Raw genomic sequence first — 27,561 nt, 5'->3', positions numbered from 1 at the left:
CCTTGTTTGTGAATGACTGAGCATTTCACAGAAACTGTTTTTATACCCAATCATGGCACCCACCTGTTCCCAATTAGCCTGCACACCTGTGGGATGTTCCAAATAAGTGTTTGATGAGAATTCCTCAACTTTATCAGTATTTATGCGACCTTTCCCATCTTCTTTGTCACGTGTTGCTGGCATTAAATTCTAAAGTTAATGATTATTTGCAAAAAAAAATGTTTATCAGTTTGAACATCAAATATGTTGTCTTTATCGCACAGTCAACTGAATATGGGTTGAAAAGGATTTGCAAATCATTGTATTCCTTTTATATTTACATCTAACACAATTTCCCTGCTCATATGGAAACGGGTTTGTATTTTTTTCTACGTACAAACTGATGGATAACTTGTTTGGAAATTATAAGTCAAGGTGACAAGCAAATATTTAAGTATATCTATTTCTACAAAAACATTGTCGTAATACAATATGTAGTTTTGTATTTGTTGCATGATCAGACAATAAATAAAATAGGTCCAATTATATACAGAACATACCTGTAAATTTTTTCCGTCCAAACATAACAAATACATTTTTTCTACATACCTTATAATCAGGCAATTTACGGCCCAAAGCAAAACATTTTACAACCCTCTGCACGTTCTAAAAATAGAATTACAAAAAAACACATATAAAGTCTAATAAAAGAGCAAATAGGTGTAATGTAATGAGAAATTGCAGATTTTTTGACAGTGAAACTAGGGCAGCAGGTTTTATTTGTTTTTGGCTGATAACGGTTAACTTACTAATAAAGTATATAGGAATTTTTAAATGAAGATTTAACTAGTTTGTGCATACCTTTCTTTGCAGTTGGCCCTGGGGCAGTTTCTTTTGCAGCGTGGGTTTTTGTAAACTTTCAAAACACTGTCGTAGTGATCACGGTATTTTCAGGAGGCTGATAAGGTTTGATGTGTTCAAGTGGGATTTTTTTTTCCTGCTTTGAGGAATGTTTGCAGAACATTTTGTGCAAACAGCACACAAAATGACTTTCAATGAAACAGTGAAGAAGTCCTACAAGATTGATGCCATGTATATTTACAGTTAGCTCAGGGGAAGTTTACAACGCAATAAAGGAACACTTGAAACACACCTACAGGACAGCACGGGTGATCTCGCCTCAATCGAGCATTTTTTAGTGTCATGGGATTTATCGATATGAAATCATAGATAGATAGATAGATAGTACTTTATTGATTCCTTCAGGAGAGTTCCTTCAGGAAAATTAAAATTCCAGCAGCAGTGTACAGAGTTGAGATCAATTAAAAAAAAAATATATATATGATTCTTCATATTGGGCCTGTTTAATATTTATTATGCACTCCTGTTAAAAACAGAAATCAGACATGTAGTTTTTTTTTTGTATTATTTAAAACATATATTTATATTGTATTGGCTTTGAAAATGAAATTTATCAAAATATCCCCCGCATCCTTTGATGTTCAGTGTGCGGTCCTGACTTAAAAGTTAACATATTTCCTAGTAAATTTTAGGATGCAATCCATTCAATAAATGCTATTTTCCAGTGTTCAAAGTAGTTTCAATTAATATTTTACATTTTGGGAATGCAGCTGGGACAGGCTATTAAAAGGGGAAATCAGTAGAAAATTATGGAAATATGCAATATGCAAACAGATAAATGTGCAGGACATGTTGCTTAATATTAAAGTTATTTTTTGATGTGTATTCATACATTTTGTTGCCTGGGGACACAAATGGCATTGATTCGGTAGACTAGCTCTCTTAAGTTAAAGTAGAGAAATTAAAACTGACCTTTTGAATATGTATGGTAGGTGTGTGTGTGTATAAAATAAAATCATAGCTATTTCCTGACTGCAACAACATTGGACTTTCATCAACACATGATCTACCAGATGTATCCTCTGGGCTTCCTGGCAGTATTGTTATTATTCATGGATGCATTATCTCCCGACTTCCCATAGTGCCGTGGACTCAGCACGAGTTCGAGCTGGCTCAGTGGACCTTCAGGAAGTGGAGGTTCCACCAGTTTACGTCACTCCGTGACCAACTTTGGGGGAACGCCGTCTATCTGAAGGAAGCCAACGCCATCAGTGTGGAATTAAAGAAAAAAGTAAGAGAAATGGCCTATTAGAGTGTGTGTGTGTGTGTGTGTGTGTGTGTGTGTGTGTGTGTGTGTGTGTGTGTGTGTGTGTGTGTGTGTGTGTGTGTGTGTGTGTGTGTGTGTGTGTGTGTGTGTGTGTGTGTGTGTGTGTGTGTGTGTGTGTGTGTGTGTGTGTGCGTGCGTGTGTATGCGTGTGTGTATGAAAATATATGTGTGTGTGTGTATACAAATGTGTATATATAGGTGTGTGTGTGTGTGTGTTTGTATATATATATATATATATATATATATATATATGTATATATATATATATATATATGTATATATATATATATATATATGTATATATATATGGGGACGGTGTGGCGTAGTGGGAGAGGGCCGTGCGCAACCCGAGGTAAGAGAAATGGCCTATTAGAGTGTGTGTGTGTGTGTGTGTGTGTGTGTGTGTGTGTGTGTGTGTGTGTGTGTGTGTGTGTGTGTGTGTGTGTGTGTGTGTGTGTGTGTGTGTGTGTGTGTGTGTGTGTGTGTGTGTGTGCGTGCGTGCGTGTGTATGCGTGTGTGTATGAAAATATATGTGTGTGTGTGTATACAAATGTGTATATATAGGTGTGTGTGTGTGTTTGTATATATATATATATATATGTATATATATATGGGGACGGTGTGGCGTAGTGGGAGAGGGCCGTGCGCAACCCGAGGGTCCCTGGGATTGAACCAACCTCGTCACGTCCGTTGTGTCCTGAGCAAGACACTTCACCCTTGCTCCTGATGGGTGCAGGTTAGCGCCTTGCATGGCAGCTCCCTCCATCAGTGTGTGAATGTGTGTGTGAATGGGTAAATGTGGAAGTAGTGTCAAAGCGCTTTGGGTACCTTGAAGGTAGAAAAGCGCTATACAAGTACAACCCATTTATCATATATATATATATATATATATATATATATATATATATATATACACGTTTAGTCAGCCACTGATTGTGCAAGTTCTCCCACTTAAAATGATGACAGAGGTCTGTAATTTTCATCATAGGTACACTTCAACGGTGAGAGACAGAATGTGAAAAAAAATACAGGAATTCATATTGTAGGAATTTTAAAGAATTTATTTGTAAATTATGGTGGAAAATAGGTATTTGGTCACTTCAAACAAGAAAGATCTCTGGCTCTCACAGACTTCTTTAAGAAGCTCTTCTGTCCTCCACCCGTTACCTGTATTAATGGCACTTGTTTGAACTCGTTATCTGTATAAAAGACACCTGTCCACACCCTCAAACAGTCAGACTCCAAACTCCACTATGGCCAAGACCAAAGAGCTGTCGAAGGACACCAGGAAAATAATTGTAGACCTGCACCAGACTGGGAAGAGCGAATCTACAATAGGCAAGCAGTTTGGTGTGAAAAAATCCACGGTGGGAGCAATTATCAGAAAATGGAAGACCTACAAGACCACTTATAATTTCCCTCGATCTGGGGCTCCTCGCAAGATCTCATCCCGTGGGGTCAAAACGATCATGAGAACGGTGAGCAAAAATCCCAGAACACACAGGGGTACCTGGTGAATGACCTGCAGAGAGCTGGGACCAAAGATTACCATCAGTAACACACTACGCCGACAGGGAATCAATTCCTGCCGTGCCAGACGTGTCCCCCTGCTTAAGCCAGTGCATGTCCAGGCCCGTCTGAAGTTTGCCAGAGAGCACATGGATGATACAGCAGAGGATTGGGAGAATGTCATGTGGTCAGATGAAACCAAAATAGAACTTTTTGGTATAAACTCAATTCGTCGTGTTTGGAGGAAGAAGAATACTGAGTTGCATCACAAGAACACCACACCTACTGTGAAGCATGGGGGTGGAAATATCATGCTTTGGGGCGGTTTTTCTGCTAAGGGGACAGGACGATTGATCCGTGTTAAGGAAAGATTGAATGGGGCCATGTATTGTGAGATTTTGAGCCAAAACCTCCTTCCATCAGTGAGAGCTTTGAATGGTGGACCAAATACTTATTTTCCACCATAATTTACAAATAATTTCTTTAAATTTCCTACAATGTGAATTCCTTGATTTTTTTTCACATTCTGCCTGTCACAGTTGAAGTGTACCTATGATGAAAATTACAGAACTCTGTCATCATTTTAAGTGGGATAACTTGCACAATCGGTGGCTGACTAAAAACTTTTTTCCCCCACTGTGTATATATATATATATTAGGGGTGTAACGGTACACAAAAATTTCGGTTCGGTACGTACCTCGGTTTAGAGGTCACAGTTCGGTTCATTTTCGGTACAGTAAGAAAACAACAAAATATACATTTTTTTCGTTATTTTTTTACCAAATTTGTAAACAATGGCTTGATCCTTTTAACATTGGGAACACTATAAAAATTCTGCCCACGTTAATCCATATAAATTGCCTCAAGTTGTTGCTTAGATTAAATAAAATTACACAACTTTTCTTCTACGTATAAAAAGTGCAAAATTAAACAGTTTCAAGTCAACTCATCATGCTTAATTTATTACAGCATTGGGGAAGCCTGTAGTTGATTTTTTTTATTATGTAAATGTTTTTGTATCAACACGTGATAGCATGGACCCTGCCATTCAAATCTAGGCCGCTATATTACTAATGATTCATGTAACTATAGCTGAAAAATAGTACAATAGCAATAGGAGCGACTATTCATCCCTAAACATCATGGAGTTCATGTAGGTTTTTTGATGCACTTACATTATTATATACACTATCACAGACAGAAACTCTTCATTTAACATAATGTCCTTTTTTGCTGCTTCAACACACCTCAATCAGCACTGTCCGTAACACACACGCACGCACGCCGCAAAATGAGCTAACGTTACGCTAAAAGCTAACTAGCCTTCACCTAAAGCCATGACTGCGAGTGAGCTGAGCTGCAGTTTGTTTCTAGAAGGTCACCGGGCTCATAGTGATGTTTAGAAAGTAGTTGACTTGGAAGTGTTTAGTATAACTTGGGGAGACTCCGCTGCTCACCTGCTAAACACATATCTGCTCGACGCTGAAGCGCTAACTAGATGCGCTCTGAATACGCACTGCTGATTGGTTGTTACATCGCTCTGAATACGCACTGCTGATTGACTTGTTATCGCTACTGTTGTAACCAATCAGATAGTTGTGTGGGAGGGACAATGCAGGGTGCTGTGCAGGAGACAGAGGCAGAACGGAGCGGAGCAGCTTGTTAAGACTTTAGCATAGGCGGCTACTTCATATGTTCGTGTGGAACACATTCGGTACTCCTCCGCACCGAACCGGAACCCCCGTACCGAAACGGTTCAATACAAATACATGTACTGTTGCACTCCTTTTATCCTTTTTTATATATATATATATATATATATATATATATATATATATATATATATATATATATATATATATATATACGGCGGATACTGCCCTCCAAAATAGTTTCTCTCGTTTTGAGGAAATAACATTAGAGGAATTGTTACAACGTGTTAAGGGAATAAAACAGACAACATGTTTACTTGACCCTCTTCCTGGGAAACTGATCAAGGAACTCTTTGTATTATTAGGTCCATCAGTGCTAAATATTATAAACTTATCACTCTCCTCGGGCACTGTTCCCCTAGCATTCAAAAAAGCGGTTATTCATCCTCTTCTTAAAAGACCTAACCTCGATCCTGACCTCATGGTAAATTACCGACCGGTGTCTCACCTTCCCTTTATTTCAAAAATCCTTGAAAAAATTGTTGCGGAGCAGTTAAATGAACACTTAGCGTCTAACAATCTATGTGAAACCTTTCAATCCGGTTTCAGGGCAAATCACTCGACGGAGACAGCCCTCGTAAAAATGACTAATGATCTATTGCTAACGATGGATTCTGATGCGTCATCTATGTTGCTGCTCCTCGATCTTAGCGCTGCTTTCGATACCGTCGATCATAATATTTTATTAGAACGTATCAAAACACGAATTGGTATGTCAGACTTAGCCCTGTCTTGGTTTAACTCTTATCTTACTGATAGGATGCAGTGTGTCTCCCATAACAATGTGACCTCGGACTACGTTAAGGTAACGTGTGGAGTTCCCCAGGGTTCGGTCCTTGGCCCTGCACTCTTCAGCATCTACATGCTGCCGCTAGGTGACATCATACGCAAATACGGTGTTAGCTTTCACTGTTATGCTGATGACACCCAACTCTACATGCCCCTAAAGCTGACCAACACGCCGGATTGTAGTCAGCTGGAGGCGTGTCTTAATGAAATTAAACAATGGATGTCCGCTAACTTTTTGCAACTCAACGCCAAAAAAACGGAAATGCTGACTATCGGTCCTGCTAGACACCGAACTCTATTTAATAATACAACTCTAACATTTGACAACCAAACAATTAAACAAGGCGACACGGTAAAGAATCTGGGTATTATCTTCGACCCAACTCTCTCCTTTGAGGCACACATTAAAAGCGTTACTAAAACGGCCTTCTTTCATCTCCGTAACATCGCTAAAATTCGCTCCATTCTGTCCACTAAAGACGCTGAGATCATTATCCATGCGTTTGTTACGTCTCGCCTCGACTACTGTAACGTATTATTTTCGGGTCTCCCCATGTCTAGCATTAAAAGATTACAGTTGGTACAAAATGCGGCTGCTAGACTTTTGACAAGAACAAGAAAGTTTGATCACATTACGCCTGTACTGGCTCACCTGCACTGGCTTCCTGTGCACTTAAGATGTGACTTTAAGGTTTTACTACTTACGTATAAAATACTACACGGTCTAGCTCCATCTTATCTTGCCGATTGTATTGTACCATATGTCCCGGCAAGAAATCTGCGTTCAAAGGATTCCGGCTTATTAGTGATTCCCAAAGCCCAAAAAAAGTCTGCGGGCTATAGAGCATTTTCCGTTCGGGCTCCAGTACTCTGGAATACCCTCCCGGTAACAGTTCGCGATGCCACCTCAGTAGAAGCATTTAAGTCTCACCTTAAAACTCATTTGTATACTCTAGCCTTTAAATAGACTCCCTTTTTAGACCAGTTGATCTGCCGTTTCTTTTCTTTTTCTTCTATGTCCCACTCTCCCGTGTGGAGGGGGTCCGGTCCGATCCGGTGGCCATGTACTGCTTGCCTGTGTATCGGCTGGGGACATCTCTGCGCTGCTGGTCCGCCTACGCTTGGGATGGTTTCCTGCTGGCTCCGCTGTGAACGGGACTCTCGCTGCTGTGTCTTGGATCCTCTTTGGACTGGACTCCCGCGACTGTTTTGTATCCATTGTGGATTGAACTTTCACAGTATCATGTTAGACCCGCTCGACATCCATTGCTTTCCTCCTCTCTAAGGTTCTCATAGTCATCATTGTCACCGACGTCCCACTGGGTCATTATTGTCACCAATGTCCCACTGGGTGTGAGTTTTCCTTGCCCTTATGTGGGCCTACCGAGGATGTCGTGGTGGTTTGTGCAGCCCTTTGAGACACTAGTGATTTAGGGCTATATAAGTAAACATTGATTGATTGATTGATATATATACATGTGTATTTTGACTGTCTGTGAGGCCGCAAACAAGCGCAGGCTGAGTTATGAAGCGTTTGGAAAGCAAGTAAAAGAGACTGGAAGCCTTTGTGTTCAGTCCAGTTTCTCGAGTGTACAACACCTTGTGTAAGCTAACCATGAATACTTGCCGAAAAGGGGAAAAAAAAGAGTCTAATTTAACATGGCCAGAATGCTTTTCCTGTACAATAATAAGATGCAAACTTGCTTTGGGGATACATAATTTAATAGCAGTAGAGTAGTGCCCGGACAAAAAAGTCCTCTGGGAACAAAGAGTGTATAAAATATTTTAGGAATCTTTTTTTTTTCTCCAATCTCCCAAACAACTTTCGTCCAAAAATAAACAGCTAACATATCATATTTGTGTCATTGTATTTACCAATTTGAATGCTAATCACACCTAATTATGTTGTTTTGTTTTACTGGGAAAAACTTCTCCAAAATTGTCTCACCTAATTCCAAACTGAAAATTTTGAAACTGACGTGATTAGGTTAAATGGCCATTCAAAGGGTTAAAATAAAAAATATATATATAAAAACATGACATGTTTTATATTTAATGCAGAAAAACAATGATGTTTTTGTCCTGGCACTGCTTTATTGGGCTAAAATTATTTATCAGTATATTTTTGATATATGAAATAATTTGAAGTAAAAACATTAAAACTAAACATGAAAAAGGCCTTCTAAGGAAAAAAATATATAATACAACCAAGGTTTAGCAAAAAAACTGCTAAAAATTAACTGAAAGGAAAAAATTACCCAACATTTTTAACTGAGGTTTTATAGTTTTTTAGAATTGCATGGCAAGTTATGTATGGGCCTCCAGGCTGTAGTTTCCACTATCTTGCTTTAAATCATCACTACTGGGCACTGAAAAACCTAATTTGCCACAAATCAAACACTGGTTTTCTCATCAGGAGATCAGTGTGATTGATAGCCGTGTCTCCTTCAAAGCGTGAAGTGATTCATACTGGACACGGCTTTGGTGCGTCAGCGACATTTATCTTAGCTTTTGTCGTGTATATAATTTATATCCAGTGGTTTGAATTGGTTTAGTGCTTTGCTCCTTAGCGCAAGGCACAGAATTGATCTGTAGTTGGCCTTTCAACGCAATTCTACTTCTACAAAAATCAAACCTACTTGGATGTATTTTAAGATCCATATTATGTACCATTCCCCTCAATATTTCAGGTCCAGTTCCAGTTTGTCTTGCTGACAGACACGTTGTACTCTCCGCTGCCACCTGAGCTGTTGCCCTCGGAACCAGGGAAGGAACGTGACTCCAGGACTTTCCCTCGCACGGTGGTTGCTGTTGAAGTTCAGGACCTGAAGAATGGAGCCACACACTACTGGTCCCTTGATAAACTCAAGTAATGACCACCCACCTATTTAGTTTTGTATCATCACGTTAGTCTCTCTCTACTTCTTGTAACCTTGTAATTATTGTTGATGTATAGGCAGCGCCTCGACCAAATGAGAGAGATGTATGACCGTGCAGGAGAAATGGCTTCCACGCATCAGGAGGAATGTGGTGAAGGCACTTTGACTGGAAATGACCCTTTCTATGACCGCTTCCATTGGTTTAAGCTTGTGGGGAGGTATGTAACACACTGGAACAAACAAACATACACCTCAATAATTCATACAATGACCGCATTAGAGATTAGTAGATATATTGTCTTATATTAAATAGTATTACTATATAGTACGTCATCTTACAAGCTTAATTAGTACTATGACGATGCTCTCAACTCCAAACACTTGTATCAAATCATCGCTAATTGAAGTTAATTAAATTGATTTAATCTGCGCTTCGCCCCAAAAAAGGCACAACTTTTTTTACACGTTATATGCCTTCCAAAAGGAAAAACAAACTTTTAGATAACACATTCTATGAGAAACAATACAATAGAATGTTTTACAAACAACTACAGTAGTTTGATGAAATTAAGTAACAATATTGCACAGTATTTACCTTTGAGAATGGACTTCTACGGTATCTTCTTCCAGCGTTTTTTCCATCAAACACACATTCAGCAGCTTTTTATTATTTTCATGGATAAATGGGAGGTGTTTGCTATTATTTTAACATCCCTGAGTGTCGTTAGACTCCAACTGCTTCAGTATGTTGCAGAGCAGCAGTGCTACCACCCTTATAGGATCATTCAATAATTCTTCTCAACACTGTCTGTCACACTCACGTTGTTCTTTTTATGCTTGGAAAAACCAAGTGATGTTAATCTGTAGCTATAAACTAACTATAGCGAGTAAGACCAGATATCTGGGTGGATCTTGGGGGTTTATCTATGACATTTGCTACGCTAGCTAATGGTAGGGATGCTTTTAACTAAAAATGTTGCTTGTAATTTAAAGCATAACAATTAGCCGAGAGACAGCTCTTATCTCAAAACACTCTTAAGTTGACGCACTCTTAAATAGAGGTATCACTGTATTTAATATATTGATATTATGAATTATTGTCATATAGTTGCTAGCTTTTGGTCTTGTTTGACATGTTTTGTGTTGGTGGCCAATGGCCATCTAGTTTCCAATGTGAACCTAAACTGGGTCCACATAGTTTCACTTCCATCCCATTTCATCATTCGTGTTGCACAATTACACATTCTGTTTGGCCAAAATCATATCTCACTATTTATGTTTGTTTCTTCTCATAAAAATCATGTTATGTCTTTTTTTCTCATGATGTGATCACAAACATTTATTTGTTGTTTAGTTTGGTGCTTTGGATTTCATGTACTGTTGTGATTTATTTATTTGATTTATTTTAATACAACATATATATACTGTACATGTAGTCATGCATGATGCAATATGTTGTTTTTTTTTACCATGTGTGTTATTTTGTTGTTTATTTTTGCCATGTATGTCTTTTTTTTTCATTTTAATTTCCATTGTCACTCTGATACCCCAACCACCTCACACCAATGGAAAAAACATCATGTGTCATTTTTATATTTGCTCCTCTTGCAGGCAACATGTATGAAATTATTTAGTCAATAATTCTTGAAAAATATATTTATTGGGTTGTGAATGCTACTTGCTATTTGTAATTATTGCATTTATGTACTGTATGTATTTTTATTACGGACACAAGAAAACCAAAAATACTATTCATCAACACAATTCAATGAGAAAAAAATACAATTTAAAAAAAAAAAGGAAAAAAAAATAGCATTGATTAAATAAAACAAAAAAATAATAATATTATAAGCAAACTACAAAACATGTTGCTTTATTTTCATTCCTAAATTACAAATATATGTATTGTGACCTTTGTTTGGTGCCTAAACTACCTCACCTCTCAGCTCCCCCATCTTCAACGGTTGCGTTAATGAGCACCTGGCTGACCGCACGCCCTCGCCTACCTTCTCCACCACCGACTCGGAGATAACTGAACTGGCCGACGAACGCCAGAGTGAGATGTCTGACCTGATTGACGACGAGGCGTTTGTGGACGACACCAGCTCAGACGCCGGCACGGAGGAGGGATCGGACATCTTCAGTGACGGCCAGGACCCGTTCTATGACCGCTCCCCCTGGTTCATCCTGGTGGGAAGGTTGGTGAATGGAGGTGGCATCCCCCTGTCATGCACATAAAGGCTAGCACTAAGAGACTTGCTGCATTGGCTTGCTAAAAAGGAAAATATGATTAGTCACACTTATGTTCCACACAAGCCTGCTGTGTCATCTAAGCACAGAAAGTAAAAAAGCCGCCATTCTTTTATCCCCCACTCAATCTCTCACTGTGACGTGTCATTCTTTGTCGCCATGGTAATGCTGACTGTTAACTTCCATCAGTGTATGATGTTCATGTATTTGTTGTGTCTTAAATTGATCACCTCTTGTCTTTTTTTTATTTTTATTTTTTCAAAAAATCCCTTAAATCCTGTTTTACTTTTGGTTTTGCTTATCATGTTTTATTGATTCTGTTTTAACATTTGTGTTTGAGGTATTAACTCATTTTGCATTTGCTGTCAATGCTTACGGTTAAATTTGTTATATATTGTGATGCAGATACAATTTGCCTCCTCAAAGACCTTATTATCAGGTCCGTGATGACACTGTGAACAGAGCAGAGCAGCCAGACAGACTCTGCAACCGCTACCTGCCTGCGTCACCATGACTTCAGACATTCTGCAGATTGATATCCATTGGCCCACAGAGAAGGGGGGGAGAGGGCAGTGTCGAGATAGTGTGAGCCGCCAAGGAAGCAACAACAAATCAAATTAGCCAAAACACAACGTCATACGAACGCGGCACTAAAAAACATCTTTTGATAACCATCTATACTGCATCACCCTTTCTAAAAGTGCAATAATAGATGGATTGTAGTGAAATATTTGCATATGAACACGTTTTAATGACAAAACAATACATCTTTAAGAAGTGTGGACATCCTTTTAATGCAGCTGTTAACTTGAAACACCACAGAGGCTCACGTGTTTACGCTCTTCCTTTTTCACTTGCAGAGCTTTCGTGTACCTGAGCAACCTGCTTTACCCCGTGCCGCTGGTGCACCGTGTTGCCATAGTAACAGAGAAAGGTGACGTGCGAGGATTCCTGCGTGTGGGGGTTCAGGCTATAGCTGGTGAGTAATTAATGAGCTTGGTCTTCATGCTCACATTCTTTTCTGCTCGTTATGCACCGCTTGGTTTCAGTTGTGAGATAATCTGTGAAATTTATCCTAAAAAGGCTGGTTTTTTTGTAAATATTTTGAGCATTAACAGTGCAGTACAACACATGTACAATGCTCAGACAAAAAAAATTTAAAAATTGTTTATAGTGGAACCTTTCTCCACCCAACCCTCCCCTTCCCACAAAACAAAAAGGGGGGGAAAAAAAAAAAGAAATAGGCTGTTGTGGCAAGAAAGAACGCTCCTGTGGGTCAATTTCTTTTGATGCACAGTGTGAGGTTGAATGTGCCGTGTTGCCGATAGATGCTGATAAGAGGATGATGTGTCTCTTTGCAGCTGACGAAGAGGCCCCAGACTACGGTTCTGGAGTGAGACAGTCTGGTACTGCCAAGATTTCCTTTGATGATGAATACTTCAAAAAAGTAAGCCCCTGAGTCACATCTCAAGTGTTGTAAACTTATAAATATATACCTCTTCTGTGTTCAGAAGAAGTATTTCTTTCTAAATGCTAACATCCTTTTTTTTCTGTTGTCCCACCAGAATGATTACCAATCCACAGTTATGACTCACTCTGGATTATCCCTGGAAGAACTGCGCATTGTGGAAGGCCAGGGTCAGAGTTCGGAGATCAACACCCCTTCTGAAGAGCTCAACAGAATCAATGACATGGGTACGACTGCCAGACCCTTGTTCTTTGCCACATAGCTTCTGACCCTGGCAGATGGCCATGTCGAATGCAAAATAGGACGTTAAAGTGTTTGGTGATGGAAATGAGGCTGACGTAGTTAAGAATGTGCACAAAAGCTGTTGTGCTGTGCTACAAATCATGAGCTTTGTAAAAAAGGAACAGGTTATAGCCTTAGATAACAATGTGCATGCAGATTTTAAACCACAATTTAAAGTGCAAATGTTCCCTTCAGAGCTCAAGCTGGGTAACATTCCGGAGACCAAGATGTCTCGTGATGAGGGTCTAGCCGGCCAATTGGAGATAGGCAGCACCTTCACCTTCCGTGTGACTGTGCTCCAGACCACCGCCATCCCTCCAGAGTACGCTGACATCTTCTGCCAGTTCAAGTGAGTCCGTAATCCTCCAAGTCTGAATGAAGCAACACGAGTCGCAAACATTGCCTCGTGACATTAAAAACACACAAACCTAAGACATCGGATTTCTACAATATATTATGAACATGCTGTACTGTATCTAAACTCCTTACATTTCAGCAAGTATTTTATTATGTATATATTCTCTTAGCACAATACTATAAAAATGAAACTGATAATGATATTACTTAGATTAGTCAATGCAGCTCTGCCTTAATTAACCCTCCTGGGGTTGAGATTCACCAAAGCTGCACACGTTGTTCCTGGAATCCTCTTCCACTCCTCCAAGATGACATCACTGGTTGAGCTGATTTATGTTGGACACCTAACACTCCTTCACCTTCCCTCCATCTTCCCTCTCACTTGCGTTACCAGCTATTTCGACATTAATAGCTGTGAGTTGAGTCATGTTCCGTGGATATTAAATCTATACTTTAGAGATGGGATTCATGGCTCTTTTAAGGAAGTCAAATCTTGAGGAACCATTCCTTTCAAAGAGTTGTTCAAAAGACTGGCTTCATATATTTCTTATTTTTTAAGAAGTGCAATCGTCCCTCGTATATTGCTGTTAACTGATTGATTAATTTCTGAAAATTAGGAACATCCATCCATGCATCCATTTTCCACCGCTTGTCCCGTTCGGGGTCGCGGTGGGGGGGTCGCTGTTGGAACAATTAATTATAAATCAAATCTTTTCAAAGCTAGAACATAAAAAAACGGTTTACTACGACTTTTTTCAACATTATGAGAACCCTCTAAACATAAAATAACAGCTTGTAGATACCTTTACACTCTTTTAATCCAATATAATAATATGCTATCTGAGGTTGAGCCAATTAGTGGCCACAATACTGAACAGCAACCTCTGATTGTTTGGGTCTTCTTTAGTGGCCAATACTATTCTAGTGTAATGACATTTTTAGTGAATTTTGCCGTTGTTATGCCTAAAAATACTTAATTTACGACCAAAAAAGTGTACAATATATTTAAAAAATATAAATATCCCCAAACATTAGCAATGTGGTGAAGCCGCAATATTGGAAGCTCAAGTCGCGGTGTGGCAAATAATTTTGTTTTTATCAAGAAAACAATAAATTTTTGCAGTTATAAAATATGTTCTGAATCAAAATAATTCAAAGTACTTTATCTTCTATTGGTGGGAATTGTTCTGAAAAAAATATAATTTGGTTTGTTTACATTGTTAGCATTCAATAGGGTGATACCATCCAATATGCATTGACAATGAGACTACTATTTTAAGTCCCCCCCAGGAATAATTTGTCTGTATGTATATCAAATCTATATATGTATTTGTTACATGGGACAATGGCCATTAATGGATATAAAAATGTAAGTGTGCCAGATCTTTCCATCTGTATTTACCGGCACAAAGTCTATTAAAAATATATATAAAATATAAAATAAAAATTAGGACAAGTGTGGGATGTTACTGTAAATCTCCTGGTACGATATCATCACAGAATTTAGTCCATGGTATGATATTATTGTGGTATATGTTAAGAAAAAAGGCTTAAAAATGGTAAAATGAAGTGATAGGAATGTTGAGGAGGAACACACTTACTGTAATTGAACACAAACATAATGCTCAAATATTCTAATCATATTCACTACTATGAACATAAATATTTAAGTGCAAAGAATTGTGCAAAAACATCCACTGTTTCAAGGAAATATTTAAAAAACTTACAGTTGAGTGTCTTTAAAGTGGCAATGTAAACATCATGTGTAAACAATTATGTTTACTTTAGTGTCTATCAACGTTTACTTTCTGACAATAATTGCCCTCCACAGAGGACAAGTTTACATCAGTTTGGAAAATGCTGTTTCTCCATCCATCCATCTTCTTCCGCTCATCTGAGGTCGGGTCGCGGGGGCAGCAGCCTAAGCAGGGAAGCCCAGACTTTCCTCTCCCCAGCCAATTTGTCCAGCTCTTCCCTGGGTATCCCGAGGCGTTCCCAGGCCAGCTGGTAGACATAGTCTTCCCAACGTGTCCTGGGTCTTCCCCGTGGCCTCCTACCGGTTGGACATGTCCTAAACACCTCCCTAGGGAGGCGTTCTGGTGGCATCCTGACCAGATGCCGAAACCACCTCATCTGGCTCCTCTCGATGTGGAGGAACAGCAACTTTATTTTGAGCTCCTCCCAGATGGCAGAGCTTCTCACCCGATCTCTAAGGGAGAGCCCCGCCACCCAGCGGAGGTAACTCATTTCGGCCGCTTGTACCTGTGATCTTGTCCTTTTGGTCATGACCCAAAGCTCATGACCATAAGTGAGGATGGGAACGTAGATCGACCGGTAAATTGAGAGATTTGCCTTCTGGCTCAGCTCCTTCTTCACCACAACGGATTGATACAACGTCCGCCTTACTGAAGACGCCGCACCGATCCGCCTGTCGATCTCACCATCTACTCTTCCCTCACTCGTGAACAACATTCCTAGGTACTTGAACTCCTCCACTTGGGGCAGGGTCTCTTCCCCAACCCGGAAATGGCTCTCCACCCTTTTCCAGGCGAGAACAATGTACTCGGACTTGGAGGTGCTGATTCTCATTCCGGTCGCTTCACACTCTGCTGCGAACCGATCCAGGGAGAGATAAAGATCCCGCCCAGATGAAGCCATGACCACATCATCTGCAAAAAGCAGTGACCTAATCCCGCGGCCACCAAACCGGAACACTTCAACGCCTTGACTGTGCCTAGAAATTCTGTCCATAAAAGTTATGAACAGAATCTGTGACAAAGGGCAGCCGTGGCGGAGTCCAACCCTCACTTGAAACGTGTCCGACTTACTGCCAGCAATGCGGACCAAGCTTAGAACGTTGATTAACAATTTAACTTTTAATACTATAACTAGTTCACAAACTGATGTCTGGCTTTGCTGGCTTCAAGTATATTTTTTGGGTCACGGTTTATTAGGTGGCCACTTGTCCAGGTTGTACGCTGCCTTCAGCCCGAGTACCGCTGGACAGGCTCCAGCCCCCTTGTGACATTGATAGAGACAAGAGGTGGAAATGGATGGATAGACTGAGGATTAATCAAGCAGTTTTTTTACTTTACTCGTATTTCCCGCACTGTACAGTTTTTGAGGTGATTTCTTTTGGCGCACTGCAATGTGACCGGCTGGCTCTGTGTCGCCTTGGCAATGCATACTTTCTTACCTCTGCCAAGGAGGTTGTTTTCGCCAGGATATGTTTGTCTGTTTATAGCAACAAAAATTAAATAGTTATGGATAGATTTTGTTGACACTTTTCAGGAAATGTCCACAAAAACAATTCCTCCCATCGACTACGAACACACTTCACTTCCTGCTTACAACCTTCTACGTCCCCACCTTGGCGCCCCGCCCTGCGCAGATGATTTTGGTATGTGTAGTTTGTTTAAAGCTGTGGAAAAAACTACACACCAAGTTTTTTTTATACTGTCAGGCATATTATTATGAAGACATTGAAACCAAAATACCGCGGTATCTACAAAACTGTTACACCCCCTAGGAATAGGTGAAAATGTGAATGCAAAATTGTATTTCTCGACCTGGTGTTTACACGTGAATCCAAACACTGCTATATTTTGACCCAGACTAATATGCCTGGTCAATTTGTATTAAGATGGCAAACGAACGGCTTGCGATGCGAATTGGTTCTAATTGTTCATTTAAAAGAGCCGTCCAAAAGACTTGACTCGTTCGCGAACATCACAGCTTTACAATACTGCCATAAAAACTGTATACTGACTACTCTAGTATATCCGAGCTTCATTTGTGTAGTATCTCCTCTTGATGAGATATGCTTTTATAAAAATGCTTGCTGAAATGTTAGTGAATATAAGTGAGCTAGTACATTTTGAAATATTGCCATGTATTTGACTAGTACTTTACCTTTCAGCAGCAACGTGTAATTGTTGGTTCCGAGGAAAAGGTCTGTGAACATACTCAAGCCAGTGATACGCTGACATTTGTTTTCTTTCAGTTTTCTGCATCGTCACGATGAAGCTTTTTCCACTGAGCCTTTGAAAAACACCGGCAAAGGCACTCCTCTGGGATTTTACCATGTCCAAAATGTATGTAAATACAATATTCATGCAGACATTTGAACAGTGAAATGCAGGTTCATTCTTTATTTTTGTTCACTGCCCGAGCAGATTTCAGTGGAGGTGACTGAGTCTTTCATTGAGTACATCAAGACCAAGCCTATTGTGTTTGAGGTGTTTGGCCATTACCAACAGCACCCGCTGCATCAACATGGCCAGGACCTCATCAGGTGTGTGACGCAGCATGTAATTCATTTGAAATAAGTGATTTTCTTTAGTTTAAACTTCTCATTCGTTCCAACAGTCCTCCAACACCTTCCAGGAAATACTATCCAATTCCAATGCCGCTGTCTAAACCTGGTAAGGTTTTTTTCTTTACAATTTTGAAGCCTCTCACCATCATCCTATTTTGTTATATCAGCATGATTCACATTTCCTTCCGCTTTACTTTCATTTTTTGCTTCCCTCGGATTTTTTTACTCGATCATGTGATAAAAATCCAAATCCAGACCATACACGTAAGATAGAGTTGGTCCGATACCTGATGAGCGGCTATATGAATGGCAAAATGCTGGACACGCTGTCTGAGCACGCCAATGCCCTTGCCTCATCTGCTGTGGCCAGCCTGGATGATGAAGCTGACCAGCTGTCGCACTTCCCCTTCCTCCCAGTGCCTGATGACCCCGTGTTCATTGTCCCCAGGCACCATGGTTGGTACAGCGGGCAGGGTAGTCGCCTACAGTGTGTGATTATTAGACTAGTGCTTTGCTCCAGTTGTAGCCTTGTTCTTGCAGGTTAAAGTCATTAATTGGTGTGATGCACCTTCCCGTAGGTGTGGTTAGTCATACTCTCTGCTGTTGTTTACTAATGACTCCATCTTCCATTTCCACTCCTGCCCAAATTGCTGTTTTTGCAACGTCCTAAAACTAAAAGTAATCTTTATAGCTTCAGCTGCAGTATCGCTACTGTAGTTTTCATGTTAAAATACAATTAGTTCAATACACTGAACATGAAGGTGAACCTCTGTTTGCCTTTCAGATGAATGTGTTTGAACAGCGCTGTAGACCCAATGAGGATCCTGTCAGTAGTGGATCAGTCTTACATTTAGCTTTCCTTAGTAAGTCAATATGTGCACTTGAATGTTTGTATAGGTCAGTGACATATTTTAGGTGAAATGTTTTATTGGCTTTTACCTTTGAATGTTAGTTTTATGTGTTTAAGATACAGGCACAACATCCCAGTGGCACACGCGTCTTTTTTTGGTCATCCTCAATTTAAAACCTCATAGGTCATCCTTGTTTTCAGTTAGTCAGTTTTAATTTTCTCTGAACGTTTCTGTGTGTGTCAGTTCCAGCCACCAAGTTGAACACAATCACAAAGTCCAACTTGGGCCAATGTGTCAGCAAATACGACCTACTCGTCTGGTTTGAGATCAGCGAACTGGAACCTACTGGAGAGTAAGTATAAATAATAAGATTTTTTTTTTATATATGTGCTTGTTGTACAACAGATAACTCAAAGGGGATGTTTGCTAACTTTACGAGTCTGCCCAGAGAGCGCTAACTTTCCAGAGTGGTATCCTGCTTTATTTTGGGCACTGAAACTGTGCCCACACTTGTTTGTGTGTTTTCAGTCAATGGTAAAAATTTGGCAACGTTTAGTTATTAATATTGAAGAATATGGATGGATGGATAAAAAAAAGACACTTTAATAAACATGTATATATGATCAGTTAATTTGAACCACTAATAGTAACTTTGTTTTCAAAAATGTACAAATAGCCCCCTAAATATAGTTTTAAAATGGCAAAAATATGAACTTTTTATGAATCTAATTTTAAATATCATGCAGTTTTTATTTATTTAGAAGAACACGAAACTTCATACATTGAGTGATGCACAATGACAACACTTAAAATAAAAGTCTCCTTTTTTGATAATTGCATATTTTTGCGCGAAATGTACCTCTGTCAAATATGCTATGATCACCTGTTGAATTGACAATTTGAACTAGTAGATGACTGCACCTAGATAGACAGAATTTACCTTTTCGTTTCTATATATTTTATTGAGCATAGAAGGGATGACGCACAAAAACAATGTTCATTCAGATCATACAGTCCCTCTCTAATATAACAACCCTACATCCCTTGCCAGCTTTATACTGTAAGCTTTTGCGTGAAACAGTTCAAGTATATTACAGTGATTTTTTTACTTGGCATACTAGGTTATGTGCATTGGGTACGGTGCGTCAGACTGCAAAAATAGCCTCATTCACTAGCGATTGCAAGCTTAAAATTGTTAAAAAACAAACATAATCACACAGGAATATATTATTTCTGTTGTCCATGCTATGATAGACTCATGTACACCTCTTAAGGCCTACTAAATTGTTGACATATGTTTACAGTCATTTAATGTTTGTGTTTTTTAATGTTTCACCTTCAAATAGTTTGACTTAGTTTGACCTCTCAACCTCCCCAGGTATATTCCAGCCATAGTAGATCACAGTGGAGGCCTGCCTTGCCATGGCACTTACCTGCTGCACCAGGTACCAGAAATGAATACTCTTTTCTTTATTTTACACAGGCACAGTCTACATTTAAATACAGTAAAAACAGATTTGGGCACCATTACCCCCTGCGCTGCCACAAAAAAAATGTTTCAATAAAACTACTGATCCTGAGCTGCTGTCATTTTATGCTGCAGGGGATCCAGCGGAGGATCACTGTGACGCTCATCCACGAGAAGGGTAGTGAGCTACATTGGAAGGATGTCCGCGAGCTGGTTGTGGGTAAGCACATGGTGCATCCGAGATGGAGGTGAAAGTGGAAAAAAACTAAACTGATGTATGTTTGACTACAATTTCTAGAGATGTCTGTGGAGCAGCTAACACAAATAATATTCCACCATACCTTTAAAGTACCAGTAGAGTGAAAAAACCAGCTGCCTCTATATTGACGCTACTATCAAATATCTGATGTATGATACAGAAAGACTTCCAAAGTTGGGGGGAAATAGATGTACGGTAATTAAAATAGTATCAATCTCACAGACATTCTCTGAGCCATTTTGAGACATAATGAGCTATCCAGACACGTGATCTCGTGATGTAGCAGTAGGAACCACAGATCCCTTTCCCAACAACAATAATGCAAAATCATGCAGACTTTGTAAGAGTCAACAACGATTACTTTGTGAAAAACTTAAATTATTGATCCTGAATATAAGGAGGAGGAGCTACAAGTTTTAGAAGCTCTGCTAAACACTAAGCATCATGTAGCAGTATTGCTCAGTGCTAAACAAGAAATACAAACTACAAACATAATAATACAATAGCTTACTGTACAATGTCGGCTCTTACTTCGATGATGACTGATAGGATGTCCATATCTTCCTGTTTTTATGAAGAATTAATCGTGATGCACACGAAGGGTTAACAAGGAAAAGTCCTCCTGCAGACACCTCTTCAGTTGTGTGTGTTTTTCTCCATCTCCAGGTATAAATTGAATGTTGCAGATGAACAATTTCTGGATTTATGACTAAATCATTCTATTATCTAGATAAGAGGCATGATTTATATTCTAGAAAAATGTTGACAAGCCGAGACGCGGTAATGCGGGAGCAGCACGACATTGCTGCTGGCTCACAGTAAAGCAGCAAAGGGCTTCTGAGCTGTGTGCTATCAATCCACAAAGATAGTTTGTTTGTGTTATCGCTTATAATAACAACATTGCTAACATTTAGTTAATGTTCCGGTTACAATATATATATACATTCCATTGTTGGTGGGTTTTGGATGGGTTTTTATGTGGTTTTATGGGCGGAATTGAGAGCCTCCATTTACTACATTGCTAGCGGACTTTTTATGTCTTTATTTACGACTTAAAATGAATAAACAAAAGAAAAACATATGTGTTTTTGTCTTTAATAAGGATTGCTGATGATGTACAGCACATCTATAATTGCGTATTTTCAGTACAACTGGTCTGATACTATGGTCAGAGTGCAGAAGCGTTACTCCGGTGACGTCATTCTACGGAAATTAGCAAAGACGTTTGGAGCGGAATATTCAAAATGGCTGACTGAATTTGTGGCATTTTGCTATGTTTACACTATATTTTCACATACTTGACAGATTGTAAATACAGTTGGATATGTTTTAATGGATACAATGAAACACAATTAAGCATATTATGTAAACTTGTTTTTCCACTTTACTGGTACTTTAACAACCAGGCATACTGCCAGAAACAAACCAAAGTGTTATCTACAGTATATCTATATCAAATATCAAAACAGCCGTATAAGAAAGCTGTACGCTATTTTGTGATAATAATGATTTTGATCCACTGGGCAATTTTTGTGTCCTTACAGGTCGTATAAGGAACAAGACTGAAGTAGATGACGGCACTGCTGATGCCATCCTGTCTCTCAACATCATCTCTGCCAAAAACATCAAATCATCCCACAACTCCAACAGGTATGCTGGACAGATTTTCATGTTCCTGGCAAGTATTTTTGTTTAATTGAAAATATCTACATACCACCACATATTGGGATATAAATCAGCTTTTACAGTTATAAGATTGTGTTTATGTGTCTTACATTTGCATGACCATTTTGTTGTTCATTTGCTCCATTGTCTCTGTTGCCTGACTCTTTGTGCTTCTCTTTTTTTCTGTGCATTCTTTCCTCCTGCTGCTGCTGGACTCTTGATTGTGCTCAGGCTTTCTATTGATAAAGATATTGATAGGTACTAGTAGTGCCCAGAGATCATAAGGTTCCTTCCTTCCTGAAAGAATGCTATACTTCTCTTTAGTCGCGTAGATTCATAGAATTCCGTTGCTATACAGTCTGTGTGTTTGTTGGTGTGTTGTATTATGCTTGCCTTTATTTGCAAATTATTATATACACCGTCTGTCCAATCAAAAAGTCCCACAGTCACACACTAAATGTAGCTTTGACTACAGCATGCATTCACTCCATCAACAACTATTTCTCTAGAAGTCCAATGAATCTTGGCATTCCGTTCTTGGAATATGTTCATGCTTTCAGAAAATAGTCTGATGGGAAAACATTTAGCATGTCAGCTGTCTTTTTTTTGACTTACCAAAAGTAAGCCAAGATCATAACACTGCCCTTCTTTGTACTGGAGGCTCTTAGCATAACAAGTCCATCTATCATTTGAGCCCTTTCTCATTTCCCTCATGTGCCCATTACCCCGGAACAGGCTCAATCCATATGGCCGTTAATGCATTGCTCCAGAGTTCAATTATCCCACTCAACTGCAAATTGAAGTATTTTTCTGGCTTAAATGACATTCTGTGAGTTTTAACGTATCGACTGTTGCAAAATGTATCCAATAGAGGTGGTGACTTTTTTTGAGCCAGACACTGTATACAGAAGTAAAGGTGATCATATGCAAAGTGTGTTGGGTATTACTGATTCTCACCTGGATGCACCAGTATTTGTCATTGATATCTTCTTGGAGGCCCCAAGTAAAGACAGTTTTTCATAAATACATATCTATATATAGATGTAGTGTAGGTCAACAGATCAGTTTCAGTCTACAGCCTTTAAAAAAAAGATAATAATGAGTTTGGAAAGATTGCCTTGTGCATAAGAGCACCCCCTGCTGCAAAAAATGGGAAATGTCCCTCACAACTGCTTGAGGCAGGGAGAGTTTAGCTGTGTTGAGTCAGAATATATGTAGATCACATAAAACGGGTGTCAAACTCATTTTTATTGGGTTGTCGCAATCACGGCTGCCCTCAGCGGGGCCTTCATGAAGGTGAAGTCAATTTTTATTAATTTTACAAAACAATATAAAAAAAACTTTATTTATCGCTGGCAATTGATTTCGTATCTGACCGTGGTAAAAGAATTTCCAAAATGTTGAATATTATTAATGATTAATTAAAAAAGATAATATTTTCATAGAGCATAAACACATTCTAAATATGTTTACATGATAGAAGCCAATTAGACATTAAATAACAACTACAAAGTCACCTTAAGCCTCATAAAAGTGGGACTTGAGACTGCCTGAGGCTCAGTTGGCTTGGTCTCATCATGTTGCCAGGTATTGGCAACTGGTATTGATAATTTTATGCCATTTTATGCTTGAAATAGTCAATTTAAGGTAAAAATACTGAGAAAATGTTTTAAGTTAACCACAATAAGAAGTCTGTAATGTAGTGAAGCCGCAAACTTGGAAGCGCGATATAGCCTCTGCATTTGATTGTTGTATTTTTTTTTACAAACAGATTTGTAAATAATTTTCTTTGAAATCATAAATCAAAGTGACAAGCATTTTTGATAAACCTCCTCCCCCCCAAAAAAACAGCATAAAATATGTTGTTACAAAGATTTGCAAGTGCATGCAGTTAATTTCTTCTGTCAAAACTGAAAGAACAAATATATTTAAAGAGTAAGATTAAATTCTTAACTGACACACATTATGTCCAAGCTTTCGCGTGTCACATAAAATGATATGGCAGGCCAGATCTGGCGCCTGGGCCTTGAGTTTGACACCTAAGCTATAAAACCTGCTATTTTGCAAGCTTCCTGTCTACCGCCCAGCTTGCTACACTTTGAAGCACTGATTTATTGTCTGCTTGTGAAACACGTCAGTGCCACTTGGCTGCACAGTGTCAACTATTTCTACTCTCAGGCTCCTTCACTCACTACACACAAATACTGTGGCTCTGCAAGGAAATGATGCCTACCTCTGACCTTATATTTCTCACCTTCTTAGCCTACTCCTGGAGATGCCTTGCATTTTCTGCTAAGTGTTTTTGTTCTCCTGTAGGACCTTCTACCGCTTCGAGGCAGTGTGGGACAGCTCCCTGCACAACTCCCTCCTGCTAAACCGAGTCACTCCCTATGGAGAGAAGATCTACATGACGTTGTCGGCTTATCTGGAGGTACGCCATGATAGCCTCTTGGTTGTATGCCTTCAAGATTAGCTTCTAGTTTTTATATGTGTTGCCGGTCTTCCCTGCACAGCTGGATCATTGCATTCAGCCTGCCATTATCACCAAAGACATCTGCATGGTCTTCTACTCCCGGGACGCAAAGATCTCTCCTCCCCGTTCCCTCAGGAACCTCTTCGGTAGTGGCTATTCTAAAACGCCAGACTGGTAAGGCAGCAAGCTGTTTTTACTCTTCTAAAATCATGTAACATTATTTGAGACTCAACCAAAATGCAACACTGTATTGTAATCACAGTAACCGAGTCACCGGAATCTATGAGCTGAGTTTGTGCAAGATGTCTGACTCTGGAAGTCCAGGTGAGCAATATGAAAGTTGTCCAGATAAGATATGCCATGGTATGGGCGAAATGGCCCAAAATCTATATTGTTGCTTCATGTGATAACAATATGTAATATTGTATGTAAATGATAAAAGATCTTTTCAAAACGGGTTACTGCTGACGTATGCTATACCATATTGCATCATTTCCAGTTGTATATTTTTCTCAAAAATATTATTAATCTACTTGCTAATTTACTGTTAATATCTGGTTACTTATATTGTAACTTGGTTCTATCTCCAATTCTGTTAAAATATAATAAATACTTATTTTTCTGTGGTTTGGATACATTATAATAGTGTTTTGTCGTACTACAAATTTTAGTGTCGCTCCAATACAGAGTTGTTATAGGGGCAGTATCGTCCATGCGAAACTGATACTTCAAAATTTCCAGATCATTGAATAATTATGGTATATTGTTTTTATCACCGCTACTATAATCAGACAAAAAACACAGAATGGTGGTATAAAAATATCAATTAACTATTCAAATTATTAAAATATTCCCTTTCATTTTATACAATATGTTGACTATAATAAAGTAACTACAGCAAAACATGCTATTAGCACTTATTTAAATAATTATTTTTTTGCCCTTAAAGTCCTCATGTGTCCAGGGTCTTATTTCCTTGTTTGTATACAATACCGATTTTGGGACGGTAAAAAATATGGGATCTAATCACTATTTAATCGACTCTATACTGATACTATACTTGGTATCGTTACTCGTTACGTTACTTGTTTGTATCAATCCACCAACCCCTTTTTTACATTCAATAGCACTAACTTTCGCGTTAGCATGGTTTCTTGCATCTCCCTACAGTGTGTAGTGTAGGATGTTAAGCTTTTCCTCGTCCTCCAATGATAATGTTATTTTTAATACAATTACTTTATTTGCGGCCTTGGAGGCATGGATTAGTGACTCGCACTGTAGAAGGACGTTAGCCCTTACAATCATATTACAAATTCTATCGCCTGTCCAATTTATGTCATTTATATGGTATATTGTCTATATTGCCCAACCCTACACCTACAATTCTACCAAAAGTGCTAACTCTGAGAGTTTGGCTTGTGAACCCAGGCATGCAACGCAGGAGGAGGAAGGTTTTGGACACATCCGTGGCGTACGTGCGTGGTGAGGAGAATCTGGCAGGTTGGAGACCCAGAGGAGACAGCCTTATTGTGGAACACCAATGGGAGCTGGAAAAAATGGAGCAGCTTCAGGAGGTATAAGGTTTAAATATGGAAAAAAAACATGTTTGTTTCTTTTAAATTTCACTTTACACCCACGTTCCATTCAGGTGGAGAAGACTCGCCACCTCCTCCTGCTGAGAGACAAGCTGGGAGAAACCGCTCAAATTGGAACGGCTCCGACCACAAAGTCGCTGAGCGAGTTGTTATCTCCAAGCATGAGCTCGGGCACCTTGTCCACCTCCACCTCCATCTCCTCGCAGATCTCCAGCACTACCTTCGAAAGCGCCATCACGCCCAGTGAGAGCAGCGGCTATGACTCTGCTGACATTGAGAGCCTAGTCGATCGTGAGAAGGAGCTGGCCACTAAGGTGAGGACAAATGTGTGATGAATTGAAAGTAAAATGATTAGGGTTTGATCTTTTGAGGATATTTACTTAAAAAGTATTCGGAAAATGGTATAGTTTAGTTTATTTAGGCATTAGGTTGCAAACTAAACATATTCACAAAAAATATATGCATTGTCAATGAGGGTTGGGCAAGATTTTTTGTTAAAAAGTGTGTGATTGCAATTGCTGATTGATGCCAGTCACAAATGGCTGACACTGTATTTATTTTTAATCCCCTGACTGACAAGTGATTAAGGAATAAGCTAATAAAAATCACCTCCACTACAGTAAGATAAACTTTCTTAGTTTATTTTGTATAATTTTTAATGGAGGGAGAAGCTAAACATGTTACATACTGAGAGCAAGCCAGAAGCAGGCATGCTAAAAGTTAAGCTAACTGCTAAGCTCACTTGAATCAACACCAAAAAAAGTGCTTAGTAAATTTTCAGAAGTCTAGCTAGAACTTAGTTATAGCACGAAGTAAGCAGTTGTTGACAGAACACTGACACTTAGTCTAGAGAGTCAATGGTGATATGATAATATAATTATATTGTCACAGTCAGTATACGCAATGTAAGAGGAGGACGGACCAATCTAATAGATGGTATCAATACCAAGCTTATTTCAGTATGATCGATATTAGAGTGATTAGGTAGATATTTTTATTTTCTCAAAATCTTTATTTTTTTGTCAATATTCACAAATTCAGGGATTAATTCACTGGATACAGGACTTGGAGGGCGAAAACAAAGGATTTAAATGAGTAGTGGAAAGTCGTTTTTGCTTTTGTTTAGTTATTGTGTACTATTGACCTTGTTATGCTTAAACAATTGTACGTAATAAAATAGAATAAGGAACTACCAAAGTTTAAATATAGTGCTGATATTGTTAAACTGTGAATAGCACTCACCATAAATGGAACAATGTACAGTTAATACATGTGAATGGTATTCATACTTGCCAATCCTCCCGAATTTTCCGGGAGACTCCCGAATTTCAGTTCCTCTCCCAAAAATCTCCTGGGACAACCATTCTACCGAATTTATCCCATTTTCCAGCTGGACCTGAGTGAGGACAGCCTGTCGTCACGTCCACTTTTCCTCCATATAAACAGCGTGTCCCGTTATAACATCTACGGCTTTTGTAGCTCAGTACGCAACTGCACACACAACAAGGAGACTATTAT

General features: G+C 39.1%; 1 protein-coding gene across 27 annotated transcripts in view; it reads left to right on the top strand.

Annotated features, from left to right (window-relative positions):
- The window catches only part of kif1b (kinesin family member 1B), a 131,224-nt gene that overhangs the window by 94,199 nt on the left and 9,464 nt on the right, over positions 1 to 27,561 (top strand). For 12 of the 27 annotated variants that reach the window (XM_061903885.1, XM_061903890.1, XM_061903892.1 and 9 more), the window contains 22 exons: positions 1,983 to 2,131; positions 8,869 to 9,047; positions 9,135 to 9,275; positions 11,004 to 11,255; positions 12,168 to 12,286; positions 12,669 to 12,754; positions 12,873 to 13,002; positions 13,253 to 13,406; positions 17,418 to 17,508; positions 17,590 to 17,708; positions 17,783 to 17,838; positions 17,988 to 18,188; positions 18,827 to 18,935; positions 19,962 to 20,028; positions 20,187 to 20,271; positions 21,855 to 21,960; positions 22,207 to 22,233; positions 24,292 to 24,406; positions 24,489 to 24,622; positions 24,711 to 24,772; positions 25,877 to 26,022; positions 26,097 to 26,357. In XM_061903885.1, coding sequence (XP_061759869.1) covers positions 1,983 to 2,131; positions 8,869 to 9,047; positions 9,135 to 9,275; positions 11,004 to 11,255; positions 12,168 to 12,286; positions 12,669 to 12,754; positions 12,873 to 13,002; positions 13,253 to 13,406; positions 17,418 to 17,508; positions 17,590 to 17,708; positions 17,783 to 17,838; positions 17,988 to 18,188; positions 18,827 to 18,935; positions 19,962 to 20,028; positions 20,187 to 20,271; positions 21,855 to 21,960; positions 22,207 to 22,233; positions 24,292 to 24,406; positions 24,489 to 24,622; positions 24,711 to 24,772; positions 25,877 to 26,022; positions 26,097 to 26,357 — 2,789 coding nt within the window. The remainder of the gene's footprint in view (positions 1 to 1,982; positions 2,132 to 8,868; positions 9,048 to 9,134; positions 9,276 to 11,003; positions 11,256 to 12,167; positions 12,287 to 12,668; positions 12,755 to 12,872; positions 13,003 to 13,252; positions 13,407 to 17,417; positions 17,509 to 17,589; positions 17,709 to 17,782; positions 17,839 to 17,987; positions 18,189 to 18,826; positions 18,936 to 19,961; positions 20,029 to 20,186; positions 20,272 to 21,854; positions 21,961 to 22,206; positions 22,234 to 24,291; positions 24,407 to 24,488; positions 24,623 to 24,710; positions 24,773 to 25,876; positions 26,023 to 26,096; positions 26,358 to 27,561) is intronic. The other 15 variants (XM_061903897.1, XM_061903902.1, XM_061903900.1 and 12 more) reach the window with 6 other exon arrangements.

The sequence above is a fragment of the Nerophis ophidion genome, linkage group LG06 (assembly GCF_033978795.1).
Source record: "Nerophis ophidion isolate RoL-2023_Sa linkage group LG06, RoL_Noph_v1.0, whole genome shotgun sequence".
NCBI classification, from domain to species: Eukaryota; Metazoa; Chordata; class Actinopteri; order Syngnathiformes; family Syngnathidae; genus Nerophis; species Nerophis ophidion.
The sequence above is the reverse complement of the archived record's forward strand: the minus strand, read 5'-3'. Positions and strand labels throughout refer to the sequence as shown.